The sequence below is a fragment of the Lepidochelys kempii genome, chromosome 19 (genome assembly GCF_965140265.1).
Source record: "Lepidochelys kempii isolate rLepKem1 chromosome 19, rLepKem1.hap2, whole genome shotgun sequence".
In the NCBI taxonomy this organism is placed as follows: Eukaryota; Metazoa; Chordata; order Testudines; family Cheloniidae; genus Lepidochelys; species Lepidochelys kempii.
In genome coordinates this window covers 5,712,703-5,726,890 of record NC_133274.1, presented here as the reverse complement: position 1 = coordinate 5,726,890, position 14,188 = coordinate 5,712,703, and the positions used below count along the sequence as shown (strand labels likewise).

The following is a 14,188-nucleotide window of genomic DNA, read 5'->3' as shown; positions in this document are numbered from 1 at the left end:
GCGTTGCATTGTGTGGCAGTGCGTTGCGTTGCTCGGTGCGGCGTTGCTGGGCGTTGCATTGTGTGGCAGTGCGTTGCGTTGCTCGGTGCGGCGTTGCTGGGCGTTGCATTGTGTGGCAGTGCGCTGCGTTGCTCGGTGCGGCGTTGCTGGGCGTTGCATTGTGTAGCAGTGCGTTGCGTTGCTCGGTGCGGCGTTGCTGGGCGTTGCATTGTGTGGCAGTGCGTTGCGTTGCTCGGTGCGGCGTTGCTGGGTGTTGCATTGTGTAGCAGTGCGTTGCTGGGTGCGGCGTTGCTGGGTGTTGCATTGTGTAGCAGTGCGTTGCGTTGCTGGGTGCGGCGTTGCTGGGTGTTGCATTGTGTAGCGTTGCGTTGCTCGGTGCGGCGTTGCTGGGTGTTGCATTGTGTAGCATTGCGTTGCTCGGTGCGGCGTTTCTGGGTGTTGCATTGTGTAGCATTGCGTTGCTCGGTGCGGCGTTACTGGGAGTTGCATTGTGTAGCAGTGCGTTGCGTTGCTCGGTGCGGCGTTGCTGGGTGTTGCATTGTGTAGCAGTGCGTTGCGTTGCTGGGTGTTGCATGGGCCAACAGGGAGGTGCGAGGACGCGCGTTCCACCTGACCGTGCACTGCTCACTTGCATGGTGGAGCGTTGCACACGTGACCTTGTGACCTTGTGCAGGGCCGTCGGGCGGTGTTGTGCTCTGGGGGAAGCAGGTTGTGCAGGCTCCTGCTTCTTCCCTCACCCCAGTTCCCAAGTATCCTCCGCTCCCTCCCTGAACCATAGCCAGCGATTCGCACCCAGGCAGGCTCCAGGCAGGAGGCTGCATACCCCAGCCTGCAGCAGGCCCACGCTCTCCTCACTCTCCCAGCCGTCGCTGGCCGTTCCCCAAAGACCCGATGGGCAGATCGAACTTGCCAGCAGCCCGAGCAAAGGTGCCTCCCCCCGCCCCGGGGGGCACAGGCCAGCCTGGTACTTGTGCAACACCCTCTCCGGTGGGATGAGTGGCCCCGACCCCTGCTCAGCAGCGCCAGGCAAGCAGGGCATTATGTGCCAGGGCAAGCCAGAGAAGAGGTGGCGCTCGGGTGAGCCATCTACTTGAGACGCAGACGGCGCCCTCGGGCAGTCAAGGAATGCCAAGTGCCCAGGGACTGCAGCAGGGGATGCTGGGAAGGTGCGGATACCGGGATGGGGTGGGGAGAATTGGTCCAGGTGCCTTTGCACCTGGCCTCCTTGGTGGAGGGAGGCGGGGTTCACATTCTTGAGATTCCTCAGCCCAGCGCAGCTCCCTTGTGGCTAGTCGCTCACCCCGCGGCGAGCCCTGGGCTATGGGTCTGGAGCCCTCCGTGCGCTGCACCAGGGGGACGTGCTTCTTTGCAACAGCCCCGGGCTTCTGGCAGGGCAGGGGCTTGTTAAACAAGATGGGGCTCCTCCGCCAGGTGCTGCTCCCCACCACAGAGCCAATGGTGTCCATGTCCCAATCCCAGGAATGGGGATTGTCCCCCCTGCGGGCGTGGCTGGCTCCGTGTCTCCTCCCCGTGCTAGAAATACCCTGATGGCGCGCCCGGCCGCCCCCCAGGTGCGTCACCCCAAGGGAGAAAGGGTGGCCTACCAGAGCAGGGAACGGAGAGACAGGACTTCATGCATCCGATGAAGTGGGCTGTAGCTCACGAAAGTTTATGGTCTAATAATTTTGTTCGTCTCTAAGGTGCCACAAGTCCTCCTGTTCTTTTTTCAGGACTTCTGGGCTCTGTTCTAGGGCTTTCTCGTGTGACTTTGGGTGAGTTACTCTCCATGCCTCTGTTTCCCCATCTGTAGCTCAGGGTCCTGCTGCCCCACAGGGGAGGGGGCTTGGGTGGTTAAATCAGCGTCAGCAAAGGGCTTTCAGCACCCCAGGTGCAAGGGGCCGTTATCTAATAAATACAACGCTTACCGTGGTGACGGGGGCTGGGAGTAGCTCAAGACCGGGGGCCTGATTCTCTGGCGGTTCAGGCTACCTGTGACTTCCTTTGGGCTGAGTGACCAACACCCTGCGGGGGCGGGGTGGAGCTGGCCTGGGACCCCGCAATGTTGCCCTCTTCACTCTGTCCAAAAGCAGTATAGGGCCGCAGTGACTCTGCCGTGGGTCTGGGGCGCCACCTACTGGGGGCAACGAAGAAGCGACTGAGGGGAGTCCACCCCCGGCCCCTTCTGGCCCGGAGCACCCCTGTGGAGGGATTGAAGAGGAAGAAGGAGGCAGGCAAGCAGCTGTCTACGTAAAACTTTAATGAAACAAATAAGTTAATAAGTTAGTAAAGTGAGGTAACTATCTTCATCTCGGAAACAAGGGTTGCTGGGAAGCGCCTGGAGGGGTTTCCTACTTCTTCTCCTTTGGCCGAAGCCTTGACCCCGCCCGACCGCATCCCCACCCCGTACAGACACGAGACACGTCTGCCCAGGCAAGGGGGCCGGCGTGTGCCCTCCTACGCCGCAGCGCGATAGGCGCCGCGATCGGGGCATGGGCACGGGGTGGAGGGTCTCGCTGCACAAGTCAGGAGACATGCTAGAGCATGCAAGCAGGTTGGGATGAGACCGGCTCTGGGCAGGGGTCTCCGTGGGGGCGGACGGCATGCACTACCTAGGCACGAAATGCAAGTGGGACTCAGCTGAACGGGGAGGGAGCCCCCCATGCCTGAGCTCCGGTGCACGGCCCTGCAGCAGGCGTCTCTCCCACCCCGACGCCGGTAGATCCGGGGAGCTGGCTGGGAGCTGGAAGGTGTGGGGACAGGTTACTCTACTCACGTCCCCCGCCACCCTTTAGATACCCGCTGGGGCGGGCGAAGGGAGAGGGAGGTCCTTTTGACCTGACCTACGCCCCCACCATTACAAGAGGGGCTGTGAAGGTCAGGGAGCCCCCAGGGGTGGTGAAAGGAGGCATTGGTGGGGCCAGGGTCCGGCGAGGCCCCCGCTCTGCCAGGGAATGGCACAGCAGCATGCCTGTGCAGGAGGGCGCATTCCAGAGCCAGGCTCTCAGCTGAAGCACTTGCAGGCTGGACAATTGCCCAGCCATTCCCAAGAGCCACCCCTTGTTCTAGCCTCCTTGCAGGCCAGAGCTGCCCCTTGGCAGCCTCTCGGGGAGGGGGGGAGAGGGAGGATGCAAACTCTTCATGTCGAAATTCAAGAGCTGCTCTTGGCCACCACAGAAGGCTGGTGCCTGATGTAATTTAACTGCAGGGAGGGGAAGCGCTGCCCAGCTCTGCAGGGGTTTGCCTTGGACCGAGGGGCAGGGGGACAACGTGCCCGGTGACCCTGGAAGACATTTAACTGCACAGGAGGGGTAACGCGCAGGCACGAGAAACGCATCTCACCTCTCCTTCCAGGCAGAGATCCTGTGTTATGGGAAGTCTATTACCCCCCCCGCGCCCCCTCCAGCCTCAGCCCCAGCCCCAGCCACCCCCATGGGAGCACCAGCAGGTCTGGGAAAACGGTGGTGTTTGGATTGGGAAGAGGGCTCCAGGTTCAAAGCCAAATCAGTTCCTAGATGGATTTGATGACACTGAAATCTCCGGGCCAAAAAAATCCCTCTTATGCCAGAGCCTGTTCCTGCTGGATTTCAGTCACACCCCCACTAGAAAACAGGCCGGGGAAGGGGTTCTGACTCCAGGCCTGACCCAGTCAGCTCCAATGGATACTGAATATTCCTGACCACAGAGGATGTGCAAGGGAAATCAGGGCTCTTTCAGGAGCCAGAGTGGGGGCTAAGGCCCCCATCCAGTAGTGAACTCCTTTATGGAGCCCCTGGGGGACCAGGGACCAGGGTTTGAAATGAATGGGCTATCAATGGGGGACAGGGTGGAGGGTAGGATCTATGGGCAAAGCCCCAGCGTGCTGAGAGACACTTAAGCTGGTTGACTAAGGACAGCAGGTCCCCAAGTGAAGCCCCGTGCCCAGCTGATGGGTTAGGCTGTAGAAGGGGGCAGAGGAGAGAAGCGATCCAGTTGGGGAACCACCTCTGGGAAAACGAGGTCTGGAGATATTGGGTACCCTAAGCTACTGCTGCCTTCCGTGCCACAAGGAGACGTACGGAAGCCACAGTGGGCAAGGCGGGCTGCCTGAGCTGGGCAGACTAGACGTGGAGGGGGGAAAGAAGAGCTAACATGAAGCTACAGCATCCTTACCCTCCTCCTGGCTGTGCCGACACCCACCTATGCACCACCCCCCCCCCACCAACAGCCAGGTGCAATGGACCAGATCCAGGCCTGCTGTTAACTCCACAGACTCATGCAACAGGGCTGCATTTGGTCCAACGGGCCAGTTACCCCCTTTCAAGTCAAGGGCCTGATCCAAAGTCCATCCGAGTCTGTCCGCCAGGCTTCAAAGGAGCAGCGTTCGCCCCGTGAAACCCCACTGACTCGAGCAGCCCAGGATCCGGCCCCAGGGCGCAGGGCAAACACCTATTGCTTAGGCCGACGGGCTACTCGTCCGCCTCTCCTGTCGGGATCGAGGGTTGCATATTGAAACACTGCGGCATACACGCGGCCCTCCGTGCACGCACACTGCTCCGCAGATGGTTCCACTGGGCTTACTGAGTTACCGTCATGGCTGCAGGAATCGGAGCCCCTGCTCGCTGGGAGATAGGAAACCCGGGAGGGAGGCAAAACTTGGCCATTCCCCAGCGATTTCCTCGGTCCAGAAGAAAGCACATTCAATCAAGTCACAATGCCCCTTGTGTAGCACTGGATGGTAAAGGGTTACAAAGCCTTGCATAGCTGTTAGTAAGCACCCTGCTCCGGCTCCCGGGAGGGGCAACGGCGTAGACCCTCAGGGATGCCGCGTACGTTGGTGAAGAGGTCAGAACTGCCAACCTTGGAGTTGAGACGCTCTCGGTCATTCCATACCCTGTGTCAAAGCTCATTCCAAGGACGGTTCCCGGAGAGGCGCCCAGAAAAAAGACCGAGTGACAAGGCGCACTGACCCATTGCATCCCTGGCCAACTCGCCCTCCCGCTGCACTGGGGCGGCACCACCCCAACCAGGGATGTGCCGGGAGAGGGGGATTTCCTCTGCAGAAAAGACAGCCTGCAGAGGACAAAGTCTAGAGAGGCTGATCCTATAAATAAAAGAGCTTCTTAGATACCAGGCGTTCTCTCGTTGGTTTTGTAGGTTTAATGCTTTAAGAAACTCTCTCTCGGCTGCATCCCCAGGGGTCCCAGCCCCAGCTGGCTCCCTGGTGCTGAATACTAGTTGCTTAATAATTCCGGCTTGTGCACGGTCAGAAGGAAGACTTGTTCAAGTAAAATCAAGGTGAGGCTCATAGTGCATCAGGACAGGTTAGATGAGGCCCCGTGGTCCCCAGCCCAGAACCTGGCTGGGTTCACGGCTTGGTCTTCTTGCCTGCTAGCTATCAGTGTGTCTGTCTACAAGAATGTTCACCACCAGGCTCAGGACCGGTCCCCCAGCTCTGCCCCACTTGTGCTGGGAACCCCTCTCAGTCCATGTTGGTGCTGGCCGACCTGGAGATGTTTAAGGTCTGCGCGGACACTGAGATGTCCTCGTGCTCTACGGGGCTGTGGTAGTCGGAGGTGATGTCCGGGTCAAAGCTGGGGATCTGCGTGGCGGCCAGGGTAAAGGAGTTCATGGAGCCTTTCCGCAGGCACTGGGAATAGAGGCCCAGTAACAAGTCCAGCTTGTGCTCTATGGATTGTACCTGGAGGGGACGGGGAAGAAGAGGAGGGGGATTGAGCCAGGCCTGATATAATTGGAATGGGGATTCAGCGTGTGGGGAAGCAGGGGCTCCCCAGATTAAGGGGGGACCAGGTTGCATGGTGGAGCAGAAGAGAGGGCGGGAGGGTGCAGTAGTTTTTCACTTCTAGCCAGTTGGGTCCAAATCCTGGTCAAGTCACATGTGAAAGAATTTTACTAACATGATGAACTGAACTCCCAGTCCTCTCCTTTGTCCATTAGACCCCACTCACCTCCCGGAGGTGGGAATAGAACCCAGGAGTTCAGGCTCCCAGCTCCCCTCTCTAACCTCTAGACTGCTAAAGAAAAAGAAAAAGAAAAAGAAAGTAACATGACCTATGGTCTATCTTCTCTTTACAAATCAACTGTAACAACCCCAGGACGTGGATGGTCGGACAGGCAGCCAGCTGGTTTCTCTCCGGCTGACACACACACATACGGGCATGGCAAGCGTAGGGGCCGGGCCGCATGTTCGGGAGCATGCACGGTGCTGCACGTGCCCCCCGACCTCAGCCTTACTTGTTTCTCCACTTTGACCACTCGGCCCATCATGCTAAGCTCGTCCACCAGGTCGACCTCCAGGGACTTTTCTCCCTTCTCCCGGGTCTTCTTATCGACCGCAATGGCTCCCCTTCCCACGATCTGGTCCACGCTATGGGTGAGAAGACAGGACGAGGGGGAAAGCGGGAGCTCAGAATGAAAGGGGCCTTATTGCCAGAGAGAATCAGGCTCAGAGAAGGAAGACCCAGAAATCAACGGGAGTTTGGCCGGTAGGTACCTTGGAGGGTCTGGGCTGCCTGGCCTCCTACTCCCTGTCACTACAGGTTGGGGGGGGACGCACCTTTTCAGCCCGAGGGCCAAACGAATAATTTCAAGCCATTTAAGGGGCCACCACCTCTCTGTTTTAGGGTTTTATCCTGCTGCCCATCACCACAGCATCTGGGTACCTTCCTTGCAAAATCAATAGCAATAGTGGGATCCCTGGAGTCTCTGGCACGTCTCCCTTTTTGGGGTCAAAATTCTGCTTAAAGCAAAGGGTTTGGTTTTGATTTTATCCTTTTTTGGGGGTAGGGGTAGTTGGGGTTTTAGAGGTAGAAGGGGTATCAGTGTAGGGTGGCAGAAGGGGGGGGGTCAGGGTAGGGGCTCAGTGTGGAAGGGGAGGCCAGTATTGGGTTTTGGTGTCAGTGTTTAGGGGTACAGGGGGGTTTCAATGTCAGGGTTTAGGGGTGTATATGTTGGGGTTTAGGGATGCAAGGGGGTCAATGTCTGGGTTTAGGGGGTCAATGTCTGGGTTTAGGGGAGAAGGGGGTCACAGTCAGGGTTTATGGGGTCGGTGTCAGGGTTTAGGGATGTCTGCACTGGGGTTTATGATAGAAGGGGGTCAATGTCAGGGTTTAGGGGGTCAGTGTTGGAGTTTAGGGGTACAAGGGAGGGGTCAATGTTTGGGTTTAGGAGTGTCTGCCTTGGGGTTTAGGGTAGAAGAGGTCAGTGTTAGGGTTTAGGGGTGTCTATGTTGGGGTTTAGGGGTACAAGGGGGGTGTCAATCTTTGGGTTTAGGGGTGTCTGCGTTGGGGGTCTAGGGTAGAAAGGGGGTCAGTGTCTGGGTTTAGGGATGTCTGCACTGGGGTTTAGGGGTTCAAGAGGTCACTGTCAGGGTTCAGGGGTACAAGGGGGGTCAGTGTCTGGGTTTAGGGGTGTCTGTGTTGGGGTTTAGGGATACAGGGGGGAGCAATGTCGGAAGCACAATTCTTATTGTACAAGCCGCACTTTCGCTTGCCCACTTCTAAGCCCAATGTGAACGACTCCCCTTCACCCTGTCACCCTCCCCTGCGATTTTCTGGGCTTGCCCGTCCCCCACCCACTTGCTATCTCCTGCTGGACCCAAGGCGTTGCCTGCCTCACCGGGCTGGCTGGGTTCGTCCCTGCAAGATGGCACCCATTCCGTCTGGGCGGCCCCAAAGCGAACCGCGCCGGCAAGAGGCATTTTCCGTTCGGACTCAAACACCAAGTGTTCTCCTGAACTCAGTCACCTCGGGATACACCCTTGTGCTCGGGATACTCTCAGAGAAGGGCACGCGATGCGAATCTGACCCTTGTCCAGCTGTCGTTGGCTCCCCGGATGGGCCACCTCCTCCGGGAAAGCACTGACCCTTCTCGGCCTTCAGTGGGGTTCGGGCGCGTCGCGTCTCAAAGCGCCAGCCTCTGCTGGTTACGCTAAAGGGTGAAGGCCCAGATTTTTAATGGTGTTTCGGCTCTGCTGTGCCCGGCACTGTGATGCCGAAGTTACTTAGGCACCCAAGCCTCACTTTCAAAATGATTTAGGGACCAAGGCACCTCAATCCCATGGGCTGTCAATGGGATCTTGGCTCCTACCTGCCTACGTCACAATGCACATACCTTTCAACGGCTGCGCCTAAGGGCTAAATCCAAAGTTCACTGACAGCCAGCGGCCTTTGGGCCAGGCTGGGAGCAGAGTCAAACCTCTTCTCTGCACCTGCCCTGCCCTGCCCTGGGTGCGTGGCAGGGTCACAGAGTCACTCGCCCAGCATGCGTGACGTCAGCTATTGAATTATGCGGCTCCGCGTCCCGCCTGGCCAGGGGCTGCGGAAGCAGCTATGGGACAGGCCCCTGTGGGCTGGGCAGCGGGAGCCAGCTCACCGTGACTGGAGGCTCTTGATGCGGCCCAGCATGTCGAGGTGGCCGGCTGAGTACTGCTCGATGACGTCCTTGACGTCGTAGGGCCGCAGGGTCTCCTTGAACTTCCTCTTCGCAACCAGGAACTTCAGGATCCTGCCGGGACACAAGGGGTTGCCTGAGAGAGGGGTGGGGTGGGGACGGGTCTGAGCAACAGACTTGACGCGGGTCATGGCCCAGCTATCTCAGAGGCCCTAGGACCCACCAGGACAGCTGAGGTCAAACAAGGCCCCAGCGCCCTCTTTAAGCCATGGTCCCCAGAGATGGGACAGTGGAACTCCCCACCACTGGAAGTCTGGATGACTCCAGGGTTTACCATCTTCAGTGTAAGAGCGACCTCTTGGCACAAGGGCTTTCCCCTTGGAGACCATGACCACAGAATGGTCTGTCATCTCTTCCAGCTCTCTCAGGGTGCAAGTTACACTCTTTGAAGTGACACGATTGCACCCCTGACGCCCAGAGGTGCAGTGTGCGGCTAGCCGTGTCTGTCCCAGCTGCACTCTTTTCAGAGCCTGGGAACAAACAGGCACACTGCAAGTGTTGGGAGAGAAGGGGAGACGATCTCTCTGGGCTTTGCAAGATGTTGAGAGCAGTTACCGGATCTTGGCACCCTGGGCCGCTCTTCTCTTGCCGTGGGAAATAACCTGCCTGCCTGTTTTCCATGACAGTGAAACCTGCTCTGGGAAGGAAGCAGAGGAGAAGAGAATAACCCAGCCTCTAACTGGCTCCCTGAACCCTGGCTCGTCAGTCACCGGCTCCTTGTCAAACGACTAGCCGCAATGCTGCTAACGCAGCGGAGGGAGAGATGCTGGCGGAGAGGGCTCATTAGCAGGGCTGTGATAGAGAATTTCATAACTCCGCAGACGGAAGGATGGGGTGGGGGAGCATCTCTTGTGCAAACAGGCATCGTGAGCTAGCACAAGCCACTTGGGAACCTCGGGCTTGCGCTCTTCCAGCTTGTGTTAAGTGGCTTCAATTAGCTGGCGATGTTAGATATGCATACGCTGCAGGATCAAAGGCCGGCGCTGCAGGAAGGCATGCATACGCTGCTGGACTGGCCAGGGCTAGGACATGTCACAGCATGGAGGAGAGCCTGCTGCTAACTCGGGAAAAGGGAGAAGGCCAGGGTAAGATTTCTCCAAAGCTGCCCCCCGTTCAGTGCCAGCAAACTGCATGCACAAGAACTGTCAGCCGGCAGGTAAGTGTCCGGTCTGTGGGTGCAAAGAACTATTGCAATGGTCAGGTCACAGCAGCTGGTCTTGAAAAATGCAGAGAGAATTGCACCCGCAACTGTTCGCATCCATGATAGAACCCAGGAGTCCTGACTCCCAGCCTCCTCCCCGCTCTAACCCTAGACCTCACTCTCCTTCCAGAGTTGGCAATAGAATCCAGGTGCCCAGCCCTCTGCTCCCATCATTAAGGATGTGTTCTGGGCTCACAGCATCTACTTCACTCCTGTTAATGCCCCACGTCACCTCCCCGTTAGAGAGCCAATGTGTTGTATGGGGGGGGGGTATTTCCACATATCTTCCCCCACCCTTTCTCCCAGTCTCCCCCACCATGCTACAACAGCATTGCTACAGCCTCGGTGCCTCAACCCAGCCAGAAGAGGTGGCTAGAGATCGCAAGGTCCCTGTTCCAGCGGCATGGCCGTTAACAATGGCTCTATTCAGGGCGGCCTCTTCAGATGGGTGGGGAGCGGCCAGGGAGGCCTGGCTTGTGTCTGCAGTACGGCACGTGCATGTGGGTTTTAAGACCAGAAAAAGAATGAACCCAGGCACATAAAAGCAGGAAAGCTTCTGCAACCAAACCAGCGTCTCCACCCACCCTGCTCCCCGTCCGCCTGCTCCTTTCGATCCTGGGTGCTGCAGAGCTCAGCTCCCCGGGCTCAGGTGGCTACGCTGAAGCCAGAACGCGCCTGCTTAGCAGAGCCAGTCATTTGTGTCAGGGTCCCTTATCGGGGAACAAACCTGTTGGCAAATCAATGAAACAGAAAGAGGGGGCGAGACTGGCCAGCCCTCGGCATGCACGGCTCTGGCACACAGGTGCAGGGAGTTCCAAGGATGGCAAGAGCCCACCTTGACAAGAACCTCAGCCTGCCCCTCCCCGCCAGACCCTGGACCCTCTGAGGCTTGGAAGGAGCAACAGTCAGGCTGGCACGGAGACAAGGGGAAATGCCATTTGCTGTTGGCACACACTGGATACGTGAAAAAGAACGCCACCCTGGCTCAAAATTCCCAGCATCTGGCTCAAAAGGGGCCTAGGATGGAGCGCGAAGAGCTGGATGCTGCCGAGGGCTGGTGCATGAACTGTGGAACAGGCCACTCTATCGTTTGAGGGTTTCAGGGCAAATTGTTAGCACGGCCTCAGAGGCTGGGCACAGAGCTCGCCTGCTCTCCTCCCGTCACCCTCCCCACTCGCTGGCTACCCTGACCAGCCCGAGACCTATGGAGGTTAACAGCCAGACAGGCACGAGTTCTCCTGCCGCGGCAGCCAAAACCCTAATGAAGAATCTCCGAGAGCCCACCCAGGGGCAGCTGCCTGGGAGAGGCCCCAACCCAAACCTCCCGCAGGATGGAGGTGGCCAACGATTGCCAGGCCTGCTCCCTGCCACAGGCTGAGAACTGGTACCGGTGGGCGGGTGGGCGCAGGGATGGCTGGCGAGCTGGACTCACCTGACAGCCCGAATGAGCGTTTTCACAGCTGGCATGATGTCCTCGAAGGTCAAGTCACACTGGTAGCCCTTCTCCTCGGTGCTCTCCTCCACCAGGCCGTCAACTGAGGACAGAAAACAGGGACTTCCCATAAAGGGCTGGGGATGCTTCCCCCTTCCCAATTCAGGTGTGTTTCACGGGGTGCAAATCTCCCTTAGAGCAATCTTCACCCCAGTCCTCTCTCCGCCCATGCACGGGTCTGGGTTCAAGGTCTCCTTTGGTTCACCATGAATAACACGGGTTCTACGTGGTTCAGCCGCGGGTCCTGTGGCATTTACCACCAGGCTCCTCTCTAGCGCCTCCCAACCAATGACCTTCCAGCATGTCAGCGTCTTCACAGGCTCCCCATCCCCCTCTTGGGTAGGCCCATCCCCAAGCCACAGAGGGGGAAACTGAGGCATAGAGTGGCAGGTGACTTTCCTTGCACAGCGAGTCAGTGGCCAAGAAGCCTGGCGTCCTGGCTGCCACTCCTGCGCACTAGCTACACAACTGCCCATGGAGGGCAGTGGGGAGTCCATTCTGAAGGGCAACTCACATTCGAAAGACTTGGGTGCAAAACAGAAATGGGGGGCGGGGGAAATGGGACTTACCCTCCACTGGTGGCCGAGGTTTGAGCCTCAGCGATGCCCGGAACCTGGTGCGGTCATTGAAGCTCCAGCTCTTCTGCACCTTGGTGGGGCTGGAGGCCTCCTGCACGTTCTCGGTGCTGGGGGAGCGGCGCATGGGCGGGGCCAGGTGCTGCTTTCCCCGGCTGCCCTGCCTCTGTGAGTTGTTCAGGCGGATGCGGTCCTTGATGCCCATTTTGTTGCTGCGGAGTGGCGGGGAGGAAGGACAGCCGGCATTAGCCTGGGGAGGGGGAGCTGCCGCCGGGCACCTGGAGGGGCACATGCAGCTTCTTCCTACTGGATCGGGCCAGACCCCGAGCTCCTTGCTCTGGCCCTCTCCAGTAAAGCCACGTGGAGTTTGCCCAAGGGAAGAGCTCAGGCTTTGCCCTGGTGTTGGGGGCTCGTGAATGGGGCTCGCCTGAAGCTGGCCCCGGCCACAACGGCACCACGAGCGCCTTGCACAAGTGAGAATCCCTGGATCCAAAGAGCCTGGAGTTGGGCAGGGAAGTCAGATCCTTGTTGCAAACTTTGCAGCTAGGGTGCAGACTCCAGTGGCTGGTGCAACGTGTGTGTGCGTGCGTGATTCAGGAAAACACTTCAGCAAGCGCTTAAGTCCTGTTGACTTTAATGGGCTAAAAGCCCCGTCCTTCAGTGCTGCTCTGGGTAAGGGCCCTTTGTGAATGCAGATGGTTTATGGTGCGAAAAGCCCAGCGCCTGTATGCGCTGAACGGAAGGAATGATTGCCCCGATTATCTAACAGGGGACGGGCGTCTGGGTATTTTAGTTGAAACATTTTTTTGGCAGCAAAGAGAGCACCAATGGGGAGGGGACACAGGATGGGGTGGAGGGTGGAGAGACACAGACAGAGCACATGGGAGCTGGAAGAGAAACCACCTGGTATGAAATGAAGATAGACTGGAGACAGCAGGGAGGGGAGGAGACAGACAAACCCCTGCTTCTGGCAGGGCTTTCGGCACAAGGCTTCGCTGAGATAGCGAGCCGAGCCCCGAGGGCACTGCCCCTACGAGTCAGGGAAGATCCTTGTGTCTTGGATGTACTGAGGTGTCGCGTGTCACTGCAAAGCGGCCTGGGGAAGCAGTGGCATTGAGCTAACTCCAAGCTATCAGTAGGGACACCAGCCCCGCCGATGCCCTGAAGCACATCCAATGGGGAAAGTCACCTTCACCACTGCCTCACTCAATCAGGGCCTTGCAGCCTACAATAATACCCAGCTGATTCGCTTGTCTCCACCTTCCCACCTCTCACCCTGGACTAAGAAGCCGGGTCAGGCTCTCAGCAGAGGACTAGATAAACCAACACGATGTGCTGATGGCTAAACTCTGCCCAGCCTGCCGAGGGGGAAAGAGACCCTTTGGCAATTCATTATTTGGGTGGGCCAGGCCCTAATTTCCCTCCATTAGAATATCTTCCAAATTCTCACCCCTTTTGTGGTTGTTTTTTAAATATGCCCCTCTGCGGAAGGTATGTATTAAAAACAGACCTCATTTATGTAGGACCTACACCAAAACAATGTTTGTGCTCACCCCTTGTGGCTGGAGAGCCGCAGCAGTTAGCTCACCCACACAATCCCGATGGCCATGGACAAATGAGAAAATACAGCAAAAGAGACTTATGTTTGCTGCGACGGAGATGGAAAATTAATAAGGGTCAAAACGAGGGTTAGAAAAGAGACACAAATCAATAAGGAAACACATTCCAGAGAGGGTGTTGGCAGACAATGGAGGGCGAAGACAAGTAGTCTGATTCTTGTCTCTGACACAGGGGTAAATCAGCTGCTGAAGTCAGCCGAGTTCCCCCCAGCGCACACAAGAGGAGAATCAGGGCCTGGTTTTACTATTCATCATCATTTGTACTGCGGTAGCCCTTAAGAAGCCAGGGCCCAACATTGCCAGGCACTGCCTATGCCTAATGGCGGCCTTTTTGCAGGATTCCCTTTATAATTCATGATGTGGACGATGTCTGGAATTGTCCTTGCTGTGGTGGGTTTCCAGACTGCAGTGACATCCTCATAAAATCCAGTGGTGCCCAAAGGGTGGATGGGGTAGTAAAGACAAATACGGAGGGGAAGTGAGCCCGGCCTCAATTCAGCAAGGTTTGGAGCGAGAGGAAAGCAGAGGGGGAGAGCCCATGAAGGCCAAGTGAGCAGAATCTCAGAAAGGCTCATGTCTAGGGTTTGCTTGTAAGACAAAACCCTCATCGGAATCGGGGAGGGGGAAGAAGGTGGAGGTGCTAAGGGACAACGGGAGTTTGCAACACAGCAGGACTCTAAGCCCCAGACCCAACCTTAGTACTTACTGCACAGGCTGAAAACAAAGAGAAGGATGAGAATGGCGACAGCCGCACGTGACGTGGAACGGGACAGGTGTGCCAGGCCACTGGAAACATGGTGAGGACGTGTTTGGACGTGCAGGTTTGGGGGAGTGGGCCTGGCACAGCCACAGA

The 14,188-nt window shown here is 57.6% G+C and overlaps 1 protein-coding gene across 5 annotated transcripts in view; it reads right to left on the bottom strand.

Annotated features, from left to right (window-relative positions):
* Positions 1-3,432: 3,432 nt before the first annotated feature.
* The window catches only part of KCNQ4 (potassium voltage-gated channel subfamily Q member 4), a 91,747-nt gene continuing 80,991 nt past the window's right edge, over positions 3,433-14,188 (bottom strand). For all 5 annotated transcript variants that reach the window (XM_073317578.1, XM_073317574.1, XM_073317575.1 and 2 more), the window contains 5 exons: positions 11,711-11,928; positions 11,082-11,184; positions 8,371-8,502; positions 6,232-6,364; positions 3,433-5,677 (listed from right to left, as the gene is read on the bottom strand). In XM_073317578.1, the coding sequence (XP_073173679.1) occupies positions 5,459-5,677; positions 6,232-6,364; positions 8,371-8,502; positions 11,082-11,184; positions 11,711-11,928 (805 nt within the window). In that variant the 3' untranslated portion in view covers positions 3,433-5,458. The remainder of the gene's footprint in view (positions 5,678-6,231; positions 6,365-8,370; positions 8,503-11,081; positions 11,185-11,710; positions 11,929-14,188) is intronic.